Raw genomic sequence first — 15,781 nt, 5'->3', positions numbered from 1 at the left:
AAGGACTTGTTGCAAGATGACTTGTTTCCTGGAAGAGGCAGTTTTTGGAGATACTGTGAATTCTAAAAGGTAAGGTTCTCTGAGGAGCTCTCATAGTTTTTTAATAACCTCTTTTACTACCTACTGATATTTCTAGAATCCAAGTATGCACTTTCCAGTTTAAGCCTTTCAATGGTTCTTCACTGAAGGAGATTGTCCAGAGTTCTTCACCTGGCTCATAAAGCCCTTGGTAATCTGGCCTTTATTTACCCTTTTAGCCCAATTTCTTACCAATCTGTCTCTAGTCTCTGCCTCATATCCCTTTCAAGTCTAGTAACACTAAACTACTTCTGGTTCCTCAAATGAGCTGCACTTTTCTTTACCGCTGGCTGACCCTTTGTCATGTTATTGCCTTGGCCTGGAATCTCTTTCTTTTAAATCTTGATGCCTCTTAACTAACTCTCTGGGTCTCACCTGAGGGGCCCCTCCCTCTATAAACTTTCACTGATTCTCACATTAGGAATCTCTGTAGCAACTGGTGCTTGCCTGTTCACTTATCTGAATCCCCACTAATGAGGTATATTTCACAGTTGCTGTCACTCAGCATAGCAGTCACTCAGTCAACACTTGTAGAATAAAGTTAATAAATTAAATTACTGTAGTATGTGTTAGCAGCACTACTATTAAAAATTAAAATGAAGTTATCTGTAAGAAATTTTTATTTGAACTTGTTTTAGGGCCAATTCAAGCAAGAGTGACAGCACACAATCACTACATGAGAAAAATTATTTGAAAAGAGGAAAATGTTAGAAGCAGTCTTAGAAGGAAATCTCGGAGCCTAGATATACTGCCAGTTGGGCTTATCTAGAGGTACTAGATCCTCTTAATTTCTTCAACCAAATTTTCTTTCTTTTGACCTGGGTTACATCCTAATTCTGATGTAAATTGTTTTGATTTTCCCATACTTTTTTTTTTTTTGCTTGTGTGCTAGTTTTGGTCCTCTGAGCACTGATCAAACAAAATGTACTTGGTCTTTGAATCTTGAAACTATGTGCCAGTTTGTTTTCATAATTTAGACACTGATTTCAAACTTCAAGTTAGCCAGACTTAAACAACTCAAAGGAACGTCACTCAGCTATTGATATTATCACTAAAGAAAGTATCAATGATGCCTTTATAAACTATAATCTACAGACAGGAAAGGGAAAGCAATGGTATCATCCTGGAAAATGCTGCCGTAAGACACATTGCACATTATCTTTAAATGTATCTAATGGGTCATTGGCCATATATTATGCTATCACATAATGGCTTACATATATATAATAAAAATATAAATATATACATATATAAAATATTTATAATTATATAATACATAATATATAATAAGATATATTAGTCTTCCCTTCTCTACATGCCCAACTTCTATTTTATGCAACTTTTTCTATGTATTATTAAAACATTCTATTTTAACATGGATAGATCTATAAATGATTTTGAAGTAAAAGTTTTGGCCATATCTACATAAAAACATAGTAGTGAAAGAAGTTTGTGATAAAGCTAAAGGATATAAATCATTGATATTTATTTGTGCTAGAAACAAACTCCTTTTCTGCACAATGGAAACATGTTCTGACACCCTGGTAAATCATAAATAACAAAAATACAGTTGAGTAAGCTGTATTTTGAGTCTAAATGGTCTTGTTTTACTTTATATGCAGACATGTTTGTTCAATTGTCTTTTAAATACCACCACCTGGATGCCCCAAAGCTCAGCATTTCTTGTTCTAATCTCTTACCCACCCCAATCTGCTTTTTAACCTATGATCTCTACCTAAGTACAAAACACCAAAATACATCTAGTCACCAAGACCAGAAGCTGGAAATCAGTCTGTAGAATGTGGTAATGATAAGAGCATAGGCTCTGAAATTTAAATCTAGCTAGTATTTAAATCTAGCTTCTGCCACTTGCTAGCTGTGTGACTCTGGGCAAATCATTTTAGCTCACCAAGACTTGGGTTTGAAATCTGTGAAACTGCCCTTAATACATTGAGTTGTTTTTGCTGTTTAGTTGCTAAGTCATGTCTGACTATTTTGTGACCCCATGGACACACTGGGTAGCCTGCCAGGCTGCTCTTTCAGTGGGATTTCCCAGGCAAGAATTCTAGAGTGGGTTGCCATTTCCGTCATCAGGGGATCTTCCCAACCCATGGATCACACCCATGTCTTCTGCATGACAGGTGGATTCTTTACCACTGAGCCACTGGGGAAGCCCACCAGAAAGCTGAGTTACTACAGAATAAAAATAAATGAGGTAATAGCAGTATTGATACTACCACAAATGCCCAATTGATTTGAAGTCTTATTGATTCTATATCTTACTATTTCTTTTGTCTTGGGTCTCCTCCACATTTCTAGTGCATAGAAAAATTATACCTCATTACATACATGCATAGTGCCAGTGAAAGACCAATTATTACATATTCAGGCTACCCCTTGTAAGTACACAGAGAAACTGCCTTACTTAGTTTTCTAGGAATATCTTTTTTTTTTTTTGCAGTATATTGGTTGAAACTTGAAATAAATCCTGATATTAACTTGGAGTGATATAATAAAGCTCAAGAAGTCTTTCTTTAAACATTTAGAATTATAATTACTATGTACAATTATCATCTACAATGGTGAAATATTATAATAAATATTTTATAAACTAGTATTCAGAATACTAATCTAGCATACTATAATTCATAACCATTATGAAATATACCTGTGTTGACAAAGCTTACATTTAATATAGGCAGCACAATCTAAGTCAATAAAAATAATGCTTTAAAACTTCAGACTGAAAGTTTCAGGTAGTTATAATGGTAACCTTTTTGGTTTTTTAGTGCCATATGATCTGTCTTTTGTGATCTTTGAGTTTGTCTTAGATATGGAGGTAGCAATATCCTTTTCAAGTTCCAACTGGAAATCAAACGTCAGGGGTATCACTGAAATCTTTCTCTTTACTTGACTCTGAAGGCAGTTTTTCTGCAACAAATCCAAAATATAACACAGTGAAAAAAATGAGTACATTTCATATGAGGAAAATCCTGTATGGAAAGGACAAAATTAATCTCACCTTATACATGCACCCTCATGCACAGAATTCATGTGGCAGGCAACAAAGGAAAAATAATGCACACTGAAAATTGGAGGCCTTGTGTACAAACTCTTTTCTTCTTTATTAAGTGAGGGTGTTGGGCTAGATGCTCATGAAGGTTCCCTCTGAAGTTTAGAATTCTAAAGTTCCAAATTTAAGAATGACCTATATATTCAGCAAAGACAATTATTAATCCGTAGAGTTATAGGAGCCATAGCAAGCAGGTCCCTCCAACCCAATTCTCTCCCTGGAGCCGCATACGTGGTGGGGCCAGAGCCAGAAATTGAGTTAAGAAAGCAATCAAAAGAGAATTCCGTTCAAGTATTTACACAGATGGATTGAGGAGCAAAAAGGGTGAAGCTAAAGAGTGAGTTAAGGAGCTGAAAATCTTCTCTAAAAAGCTCTCTCAGAGAACTGCACAGAGGAATAAAGAAATAATAACTTGAAAAGGAAATCATAGGATATGAGCACTTTGGTTCCTGCCAGTGAGGGATTAAGTGCTACAGGAATCACCCTTCTGCTATAAACAACTAGAAAACCAGATAAAGTATATGAAAACAACTACAATCAGGCATTAGGAAATAGGCAGAGCAGGACCATGATCCCTGAGGAAAGAGAAACAAATGAGGTCAACCCTACAATAGCCTAGCTTTTTCTTGAAGGCCATTTCCAGACTGAGACACAGGGAGGGAGAACTCAAACCAAACCTTGTGGCTCTAACCTGGTTGATCCTGAGAGACAGACACTGCCCTGGCAGACACACACTTGGGCATTCACCCCAAAGAAATAAAACTTACATTCATACAAAATCCTGTACACAAATATTCATAGCAGCTTTACTTCAGCTTATTTTTTTAGCAGCCTTATTTTTAAAAGCAAAATACTGAAAACAATGAAATATCCTTCTGTGGGTAAGCAATTAAACTCTGTACGTTCATATAGTGGGATACTACTCAGCAAAATTTTACATAAGATTTACCATTAAAAAACACTATTACTTCATGCAAAAACTTAATGGACCTCAAGAGCATAGTGAAACAGTCAATCTCAAAATTTTACACACTGAAAAATTTCATTTATACAACATTCTCAAGATTATAAAACTATAGATATGAAGAATAGATTAGTCATTGCTGGGGATAGAGACACAATTGGGATGGGGGAATGGCCTTTCCTGGTGGCTCAGTGGTAAAGAATCTGCCTGCAATGCAGGAGATGCAAAAGACGTGGGTTCAGTCCCTAGGTTGGGAAGATCCCCTAGAGGAGGAAATCGCAACCCGTTCCAGTACTCTTGCCTGGAAGATTTCATGGACAGAGGAGCCTGGCAGGCTACAGTCCACAGAGTCACAAAGAGTTAGACACAACTTAGTGACTAAACAATAACAACAAGTGGATCCAAATACAAAGAAGTAACATGAGGGAGTACCTTAATAGGATGGAGGTATAATATGCTTTGATTATGGTAGTTTTTATAATCTGTAATGTGATAAAATTGCATAAAACTATTGATACAAATGAATAAAGGTTAAAAAATGGAGATGATAGGTAAAGTCTGTAGTCTGGTTAACAGTAATACACCAGTATCAATGTTGGATGTGACTCATACTAGTTTTGGCTAGTGAACTACAACTATGTAAGATGTCACTTTTGGGGGTCAACTGAGGAAAGGTACATGGAACTATTTGTACTATTTCTGTAACTCTGTGTGTGTGTGTGTGTGTTAGTTGCTTAGTTGTGTTCGACTCTTTGCAACCCCATAGGCTGCAGCCCACCAGGCCTCTCCATCCATGGGATTCTCCAGGCAAGAACATTGGAGTGGGTTGCCATTTCCTTCTCCAAAAGGAACTATAGAAAGAAAGAAAGTGAAGTCGCTCAGTTGTGTCCGACTCTTTGCGACCCCACGGACTGCAGCCCACCAGGCTCCTCCATCCATGGAATTGAGTCTACGATTATTTCAAAATAAAAGATTTTAAAAAATAAAGAAGCAATTACAAAACTGATTTGTATATTGTATTTCATTTTTTTGTCAATAAAGAGAGATAATCTATCTTCACAAATATATGTGTATGTAAATATGTACCTGTGTATTTATATTATAGATATTTGTAAGTAAAGATAAATGTATGTATGTATACAGTCATACATTCATATTTGTATATCTTTGTAAGACTACAAAAGATGTAGATGGATAAACTTCAACTGCTAAAAGGAGTCTGCCTCAGAGGAAAGGATTAGAGGAAAGAGGCCAAAAACTATTAATATTTCTTTATATCATTTTCCTTATGTACAATTTTCTTTATATATATCTATATATATTGCTTAACTTGTTTCCAAAAATATAATTTGAAAACTAAGAAAATATTTTTTAAATGACTTTATATACTTTTAAAAGAACTTCAAGAGAATTTTCTGTCAGTCACATGAATTAAGCATAGTTACACAAAATGAGAAAATACATGGAAATGCTTTGTGCAAAGGAGGCTCCTGGAAAAGTAAGACTATTATTACTAATTATAACTTAACCTTTTAGGTATAAAGAAATTTTGTGACAAATTTAATAGATTTATCTCTGATTATACTTTTAAAGTAAATTACAATTCATTTAAAATAAAAAATTAAAAAGCAATAAACTTTGGGGTGTCAAAGTCTATCAGGTTTGCTTTAGTTAAGTTACACTTGGTTTGGTATTTCAAAATTTTGATAGCTATACAGAACAAATGTATTCCATTTTTCCATATTCCTGTACTTTATTTTCTGAATGAAAGGAGATAATTATGAAATATTAAAAAAGCCAAATTATTATTCAAACATTAACACTTTCTTTTTCAGGTTTGCAAATATGTTTATTCACTTAAGAGTTTCTCTCTGTGGTGTCCTGCTTGATTTCGCAAACTCCATTGCTCTTTATATATACTTCATTTATCCACATCGTTATATTATCTTACAAGTCTTTTTGTAATCAAATTAAATTGCTCACATGTAAAAACTCTGGTGTTTCAGAACTGTATTATTTATTAATATCTTACATTTAATTTTATAAGAGTCTCACTCTTTGGGGTCTTCCCTGTTGGCTCAGTGGTAAAGAATCCCCCTGCAGTGCAGGAGACATTGAATCCCTGGATAGGGAAGATCCCCTGGAGAAGGAAATGGCCACCTACTCCAGTATTCTTGCCTGGAAAATCCCATAGACAGAGGAGCCTGGCAGGCTACAGTCTATAGGGTTCCAAAAGAGTCGGACATGACTTAGCAGTTAAACAACAAACACTTTTCAGTCTATTTTTTAAGAACTTTATTTCTAACTTGGTAGCTGTATCAAATATTTTCTTCCTTTTAATGAACCAACTAAACAAGTTTTTACGTTTAAGTAAAAACTACAGTAGTCACATTAAAAAATTTTTATTTATTTATCTGCACTGGGTCTTAGTCATGGTATGTGGGGTCTTTAGTTGTGGCATGTGAAAACTTAGTTGTGGCATGTGGGATCTAGTTCCCTGATCAGGGATTGAACCCATGGTGCCTGCATTGGGAGCATAGAGTCTTAGTCACTAAACCACCTGGGAAGTCCCAGGAGTAGTCACATTTACTATTTGACTGCTTAGGATTAAAAAAAAAAAAAAAAAACAGGTTAGATGCATCATAACCAAACATTACAGCTGGCTGGAAGTTATCTCATATATTTAATCAATTCGTTATAGTATTACATAAATGACTCTTTTAACTAATACAATTATTACCTTTTAAAAAATTAGTCTGTAGCCCATTCACATTTGAAATGATAACCTTTTAATGATTAAAATTTAGTGAATTTTAGCTCTTATTTTACAAACCTTTGCTCTTGTGGCCAAGAGGGTCTTTGCTTGCTCATCAAGAATATCCAACTTCTCTAAGACTCTTTCTGCCATTGTCAGTCAGTAAATTCCTATTTAAAAGGAAGGCGGGGGGGGATAAATCTCCAAAACAAAATTAAACATATAATTAATTATTTAGGCCCAAATTAAGAGACACACATTTCCAAAACTGTTTTAGGTAAAGAAAAGAATACAGTTCTTTTCTAGATCATGGAACAAATCACACAATTGTAGAAGTGCTCAAATGGTTTAGACAGAAACTCATATGATGAGAATTCCCAGAAGCATGTGGGCCCCAGGAATTTTTAAAAGCATGGTTAAAGGTGAGTTGAAGAAAGTTCAAGATTACTGTATGAGAACCAGATGTGACTCATACCTGAAGCAAGGGCATGCAGTTTGATATATATCTTCTTTTTGTCATGATTTAATTTTAATGACAGTAAATAAGGAGAGCTCACATTTATAGAATTAATTACATTCAGATTAAATTGGTCAATGATCCAAGACTGTTAATACAGCACTTAGCAGGCAATCAGTCACACAGAAGGAGCAGCAGCCAAGCTGGGAAGGATCTGCTGCCATAATAGTTCATATTTCCAGTTAATTAATTTGCAACAAATCTCATCTGGGCTCAGATGGTCCACATTAGTTTTAGGGACTTGAATATTAGCCACTAGAACCTGGTCTAATTTATTTCCATTTTCAGATGAGAAAATTAAAAGCCACAAAGTACCTTACAATGCAATACAAATATCTAGGGGCAGAGTGGAGGCAAGCATCAGGAATACCAACCCAAAACTCCCTCTACTTTATTTATTTATTTTAAAAATTAGAATAGACATTCATGCATTCAACATATCTTTGTTCACTGAATTGAATGGGCTCCAGTGACATTTATTTAAATGTCTGTAAAACTTCACAGAAAGTATTGAATTCATCAATATTTCTAGTGAACATCAATGTCTACACTAAGATTCTTTTTAGCTCAAAAACTTTATATGCATTGTCTTCTATATTGTGTATTATTCAGTCAACATCACACAGAGGCAATAAAACATGAAAAGACAAGAATTAAGAACCCTGTGCCAAAAGCTCAAATTATTTTGTACTTGGTTTCTTTTAGCTGTCGTTTCTATTTTCTTTCCTTTACCATCTATTGTGCTGAATTCCTGATGCTCTGCTGGTGTCTTACCATCCCACCAAGCCCTCTGACATTGTGCTATATCTAAATACTCCACCTCCATCCCATGATGTATGTAATCCTATGTGACAAAGGACTTTTGTGAGCTATGCAGATAGCCTGCCTTGGTATGAACCACATAACCTTGTGTTGCAGCTTGGGAAAGAGAGATGTAGGGTAAAGGTTTTAGCACACTGTGAATGCCTCAGATTCTCTGGGTCTTCTACAGGAGAGTAGGGGAGAAATTAGAGATTATCTGGACACTGTATACTGTCTTCTCAGATTTAGAAACCACCCCGCTTATATATCCTAAAAACAACTACAGGAATTTTAGCTTCTGTGTTTCTCTTAAACATAGAGTGAAGTGAAAGTCGCTCAGTCGTGTCTGACTCTTTGCGACCCTGTGGACTATACAGTCCATGGAATTCTCCAGGCCAGAATACTGGAGTGGGTAGCCTTTCCCTTCTCCAGGCGATCTTCCCAATCCAGGGATCGCACCCAGGTCTCCTGCATTGCAGGCGGATTCTTTACCAGCTGAGTTATCAGGAAAGCCCCTCTTAAACATAATATGACTTCAAATATGGGGAAGGATACTATAATTCTCACCAAAATTTATTTTAGTGGGGACAAAGATTTCTGTTTCTAAATAAAATACACAGAGGTAAATAACTAGAAGAACCAAAGGAATGCATTTCCCAGTTTGAGGAAGATGTAAATTCTATGAGGGAATGGAGACTTGCTGCTTACAGTGGGAGGGACAGAAAGCAGGGCTTTTAAAGGGTAAAATGTTTTATGCCTTTTACTTTTACAGTCCCTCATCTTCAACATCACCTCAGACATTTTAAGCTATGCCACATGGTTCTATTTTTTTATAAACACACACATAGAAAGCTGTAATTTGAAGGAAATTTTTATGTTTTTGATTTAAAATTATTTTGCTATGAGCAAATTATTCAGCTATGATATGATTTCTGGCAAATCACTGTGCTTATGAGTTTTTTTGAAGTGAAGAATATGAAGTTTGACAATGAAACTGACAGAATGGTATTAGTTTCAGTTTTGCAGTCTCATTTTCATATTTTGGAGGCAAAATTCCCTTTTTTAGCTTGCAAATGTTTTCACAGCCCTTTGGCAACATGCCAGTGGTTACCAGTGGATGAAGGGCGCTGGGGGAGAGTGCATGGGAGGTAACACCACAGACGAGCTTGCTTGCTTTCATCATCATTCTGGGGGTATCAAGAACCTAGTTGTGTCTCTTCAAGTATATGTTGAGAGCAAAGGACCACCAGGTGTAATATGATGATGCATCCCAGCTGCCTTTACATGAAGTAAAAACTAACCTTTTAATCAAGACCATCCAGATTATATTAAATGTCCCTCAGTTTGACCATCTGTCGTTTCTTGATTTAACCTTTAATTTTAATGTCTATTTTAAACCAGCATCCTGGCTTCATACTTAGGTTTCATATTTCTACTTCTATGGGCATAAATTCTACTTCATTATTCTATTTCTATCAGCATACAATTTCATTTAATGATAAACATTTCATTTGGCTTCTAGCTGCTAATTCCATTACATGAAACATACTGTGTGAGGTATTCTATCACAGTAAGTTATCTAAGTGAGTTGTCTCTTGCCAGACATTTTTCTTGTGACACCCATCTTCCTAGGCATGGCAACAGTCTCTCATATTTCACCAGAAAGAATAGAGACCATCAGGTAAGAACTTCTTTAACTTCCACTTCTCATACCAAAGTCTCATTGGCATCCATCCATTGCCATCTCATTTGTATTTTAATTTTAATAGAAGTGTTGCCTCTCCCATCCAAAGCTAATTCCTCCCATATACCCTACACTCTACTATCTCTAGCCTTCTAAAGGAATTATTTCCATTTTTTATTTCCTCGTCCCTTTATCTTTTATTGTTTTTCTTCACCAATTCCTTTTCCTTAGCATGCTCAGCGCTCTTCTATTTTAAAAAAAAGGGAAAAATTCCTCTATTCTCCATACTAGCCATCACTTTCTCTCTCATCTTCCCTTGATTGCCAAATTCTTAAGATAATTGTTTATACTGAGGTTTTCTAATTTTTTACATCCCTTTTCCTTCTCAGTCGGTCATCATTTGACTTCTTCTTAACCTATTCCTCTAAATCTGCTCCCATAAGTTGCCAGGGTCACCATTTTATAAATAGGTGGATACTTTTTTGCTCATATTTATCTTATTTGAGTTTTTTAAACTTTTGCTAATGTTAACCACTGCTTTCTACAGGTCTCCCTTCTCTTGGTTTCTATGACAACAGTCCTATCATCTTACCTTCTCTAAACATTCCTTGCCAATATCTTCAACTTGCTGTTCTTTCTCACACTACTTCCTAAATACCAGTCTTCTTAAATGTTCAGCCATTGTCCCACTACTCCATATATTCTTTCAGGATGACCTCCCAAACTCAGGGCTTCATCTACCACCATCTATTTCCAAACAAAATCTCTCCTCTCAGTTCCAACCTATATACCTCACTCAGTCCAGATTTCCCACAGGTGGCCCAAATGTAGGACTAAAAGTAAATCCATCCTCCTGCTCCCTTAGCCAAAAATCTCTTCCAACTTTTATTATCACATAGATTATATCTTAGGCATCCAGCCCACAAACTTAGGAGTTGTAATGATTTTCAATCCTTAGCAGAATGAACTCAAAAGGTTTCAAGAAGTACAAATTCCCAGTTACCTCCTCAGACCCACTAAGTTAGGATTTGCAGAGGTAAAGACCAGGAATATATTTTTTAAAGCCCTTCTAATGCAGCTGTTTGCCAAACCAGAATCTGGTCACCACTCTTTAGGAATAGCCATAGTAAAACAGCTGCACCCAGCTAAAAAGGCGGCTGGGACTTGCAGTCCCTTTATCTCTGTGATACAGTCAGGTGAAAGTCAGGATTTTCTTACTAAGAAACAAACGGAAAATAAATAATCAGAAGCTCTGTCATATTCATTTTGTCTTCTCTCCTGATTGCTTCTCAAATTCTCTGCTAGGTAAATGGCTCCCATTACTCTAAAATGTTTTCCTATTTTGAGTACAACAGAGTAGAAGATAGGTATCTCTCACTAGAAATTACAATTTTAAAAAAGGATAATGGCAAATTTTCTGTGTTGGTTTATAGATAAAGTAAAAGCTTACATCACTGGAATTTTGGCTAAGAGATGGGAACCAAACTAGGGAATAATTTGAGCTTAAGAATAGAGGTATTTACAATTAATTAAATTAAGAATCTGCCTGCATTTCTGCCAGTGCAGAAAACTTGGGTTCAATCCCTGGGATGGGACGATCCCCTGAAGAAGGGAATGGCAACCCACTCCAGTATTCTTGCCCGGAGAATTTCATGGACAGAGAAGCCTGGTGGGCTACAGTCCATGGGATCACAAAGAGTCAGACACGACTGAGTGACTAACACTAACACACTCCGGGAAAACTCCTTCCTACCCTTTCTCTAAATATCTAATAATCACTTTCTCTTGTATATTCTACATCCTACATATCTTTTCAGTTTTTTTCCTCTTATCCATTCACATTGCTATTTGTCTCAGTGTAAGATTCCATAACTTGTCCGGGTTAATGCAACAGTTTCAAAATATCTTTGAATATTTGTTCCATCCCATCCGCTTTATTCTTATTTTTGCCTGAATTATTTTTTCAAGAAAAATACAATCACATGCCTCCCTGATTACACTCCAACCCTTCCCTATAGGTTTCAGAACAAAGGTCACACTCCTTGATTTATCCTAAGAGGCTCAAGGTTTGGCCTCTGACTAAGTCTTGAACCTCACCGGCCTTCTCTTCATGTATCTTTGATACCCCAGTCCTGATGGACAACTTGCAGCCCTTGAATGTGTTGTATTTTCCTTCACTAGTTGCTTTGTCTTTGCTATTTCCTCTGCCTACGATGCTGTTATCCATTCTCCGTATTTCTAAGTCCAATGCATCCCTCGAGATCCAATAGAAATAACACCTCTGCTGGGAGGAATTCGTGATAAACTGTGATTTAGATGCCCAATGTCTACATTCACACGATAGTCTCTGTATACTGCTGTCCTAGTTCTTTAATCACACTCTCTTAGAGCATTTGATATACTTTATCCCCACTAATACTGTTTACTGAAGGCCAGAGGCAGATCTAACTCATCCTGGCATCCCGAATACCTAACAACCTGAATAAATGAATAACCACCAGCCATTGAGGAAATGGAAAATGGTAAATGAAAGGCAGAACAACCAGAGATCAAATTGTCAACATCCAATGGATCATCAAAAAAGCAAGAAAGTTTCAGGAAAACATCTATTTCTGCTTTATTGATTATGCCAACACCTTTGACTGTGTGGATCACAATAAACTGTGGAAAATTCTAAAAGAAATGGGAATACCAGACCACCTGAACTGCCTCTTGAGAAACCTGTATGCAGGTCAGGAAGCAACAGTTCGAACTGGACATGGAACAACAGACTGGTTCCAAATAGGAAAAGGAGTCCGTCAAGGCTGTATATTGTCACCCTGCTTATTTAACTTCTATGCAGAGTACATCATGAGAAATGCTGGACTGGAGGAAGCACAAGCTGGAATCAAGATTGCCGGGAGAAATATCAATAACCTCAGATAAGCAGATGACACCATCCTTATGGCAGAAAGTGAAGAAGAACTACAGAGCCTCTTGATGAAAGTGAAAGAGGAGAGTGAAAAAGCTGGCTTAAAGCTCAACATTCAGAAAACTAAGATCATGGCATCCAGTACCATCACTTCATGGTAAATAGATGGGGAAACAGTGGAAACAGTGGCAGACTTTATTTTTGGTGGCTCCAGAATCACTGCTGATGGTGATTGCGGCCATGAAATTGAAAGACACTTACTTGGAAGAAAAGTTATGACCAACCTAGATAGTATATTAAAAAGCAGAGACATTACTTTGTCAACAAAGGTCCATCTAGTCAAGGCTATGGTTTTTCCAGTAATCATAAATGGACATGAGAGTTAGACTATAAAGAAATCTGAGCACCAAAGAATGGATGCTTTTGAACTGTGATGTTGGAGAAGACTCTTGAGAGTCCCTTGGACTGCAAGGAGATCCAACCAGTCCATCCTAAAGGAGATCAGTCCTGGGTGTTCATTGGAGGGACTGATGTTGAAACTGAAACTCAGATACTTTGGCCACCTGATGGAAAGAGCTGACTCATTTGAGAAGACCCTGATGCTGGGAAAGATTGAAGGCAAGAGAAGAAGGGGATGGCAGAGGATGAGATGGTTGGATGGCATCACTGACTCAATGGACATGAGTTTGGGTGGACTCTGGGAGTTGGTGCTAGACAGGGAGGCCTGATGTACTGTGGTCCATGGGGTCTCAAAGAGTCGGACATGACTGAGTAACTGAACTGAACTGATGCTTGCTTTTAGTCTGCATGTACATTTATGAGTATGTATAAATCTTTCACAGAGTCCTATTGAGGTTCTCCTAGATAAAGCCATAACATTAAAAAACATTGCTTTCTCTCCCACCTTCAAACTTAGAAAGGCAACATAGTATACTGGTTAAGAACATGAAATCTAAAATTGGGCTGCTGGGGTTTGGAACCTTGGCTCTGCTACTTACCAGCTGTGTGACTATGGGCTAGTTGCCTACCCTCTCTGTATTGTCCCGTTCATAAAAACGGAATAATAGAAAAACCGACTTTTGACTAGAAGATATTAGGAAAGAACATCCCAATGAAATGGCACAACGAGGTTTAACTGAGTGAATGCAAGTGACACATAAAGTGTTTGATAAATGAAAGAAGTAAATATAAGTAATGATACACTTACTGGTTAGGGATAAAATGTATGAGATTACCTGTAAATTCTGGAAAATGCATGTTCCACATATGCATATCATTTTGTTTTTTTCTGCATACCTGTCACCATGCAATCACCAATGGTCTCCATATGTCTGATGGCCTACTTCACAAGATATTTCTTCAATTATACCCAAAATAAATGCTTGGAACTTGGGAAACAAAGAGAATTTATTCAGCAAGTCAGTATCTTCTATTTAATCCAGTAATTCAGTATATTCTAGTTTAACTCAGAAATTTAATATCTTCTGTACCATGTCATCTATTATCTTTTTTCCTTTTCTTCTCTAATTTTCTCATAGTTTTACTTCTCAATTTTTTATTCAATTCTTTTTCTGAGTTCAGTCAACAAAAACTAAAACTCATTGTCTCATAAGGTGTTAATGTCGGTCTTGAATATATAGTCAGTGTTTAGGGAGACAGTTTGATGCTACTTTAATAAGCATTATGATGTTGCCACACTAGGAAGTGAAAGTGAAGTCGCTCAGCCATGTCCCACTCTTTGCAACCCCAAGGACTGTAGCCTACCAGGCTAATCTGTCCATGGGATTTTCCAGGCAAGAGTACTGGAGTGGGTTGTCATTTGGAGACTCATCAAAAGACAAAATTAGTTTGTATTCAAGTAAACAGATCTAATCATCTGCCTTTCAATGATATATTAACTAGGGGTGAAAGAGATTATCTTATCTCTTAAATATGCATAGGTACACCTGAAGCAATCTTATATACACTTACAGTTGCTGGGAAATGCTCCTTTCTGGAATGGAGAGTTCTTATGTGGTCACAGAAATCTAACCCATAGAATCTTGGGGTTAAAATGGACAATAGTCTTTCACATAATTCCATGTACAGTGAGGCTACATTGACCCCAACTGACAAGCCCTTTCTGTTCAGTTCATTTCAGTCACTCAGTCATGTCCAACTCTTTGTGACTCCATGAACTGCAGCATGCCAGGCCTCCCTGTTCATCACCAACTCCCAGAGTCCACCCAAACCCATGTCCATTGAGTTGGTGATGCCATCCAACCATCTCATCCACTGTTGTCCCCTTTTCCTCCTGCCCTCAATCTTTCCCAACATCAAGGTCTTTTCAAATGAGTCAGCTCTTCGCATCAGGTGGCCAAAGTATTCAAGTTTCAGCTTCAACATCAGTCCTACCAATGAACACCCAGGACTGATCTCCTTTAGGATGGACTGGTTGGATCTCCTTGCAGTCCAAGGGACTCTCAAGAGTCTTCTCCAACACCACAGTTCAAAAGCATCAATTCTTCAGCGCTCAGCTTTCTTTACAGTCCAACTCTCACATCCATACATGACTACTGGAAAAACGATAGCCTTGACTAGATGGACATTTGTTGACAAAGTAATGTCTCTGCTTCTTAATATGCTGTCTAGGTTGGTCATAACTTTCCTTCTAAGGAGTAAGTGTCTTTTAATTTCATGGCTGCAGTCACCATCTGCAGTGATTTTGGAGCCCCCCAAAATAAAGTCAGCCACTGTTTCCACTGTTTCCCCACCTATTTGCCATGAAGTGATGGGACCAGATGCCATGATCTTAGTTTTCTGAATGTTGAGCTTTAAGCCAGCTTTTTCACTCTCCTCTTTCACTTTCATTAAGAGGCTCTGTAGTTCTTCTTCACTTTCTGCCATAAGGGTGATGTCATCTGCTTATCTGAGGTTATTGATATTTCTCCCAGCAATCTTGATTCCAGCTTGTACTTCTTCCAGCCCAGAGTTTCTCATGATGTATTCTGCATATAAG

The 15,781-nt window shown here is 37.1% G+C and overlaps 1 protein-coding gene across 1 annotated transcript in view; it reads right to left on the bottom strand.

Moving 5' to 3' along the window:
* The window catches only part of C2H1orf141 (chromosome 2 C1orf141 homolog), a 35,064-nt gene extending 28,041 nt beyond the window's left edge, over window positions 1-7,023 (bottom strand). Inside the window, 2 exon segments of the mRNA XM_068966697.1 lie at window positions 2,852-3,009; window positions 6,949-7,023. Of these exon segments, the coding sequence (XP_068822798.1) occupies window positions 2,852-3,009; window positions 6,949-7,023 (233 nt within the window).
* Window positions 7,024-15,781: the final 8,758 nt, after the last annotated feature.

Source organism: Capricornis sumatraensis, chromosome 2 (genome assembly GCF_032405125.1).
Source record: "Capricornis sumatraensis isolate serow.1 chromosome 2, serow.2, whole genome shotgun sequence".
Lineage (NCBI taxonomy): Eukaryota > Metazoa > Chordata > Mammalia > Artiodactyla > Bovidae > Capricornis > Capricornis sumatraensis.
The sequence above is the reverse complement of the archived record's forward strand: the minus strand, read 5'-3'. Positions and strand labels throughout refer to the sequence as shown.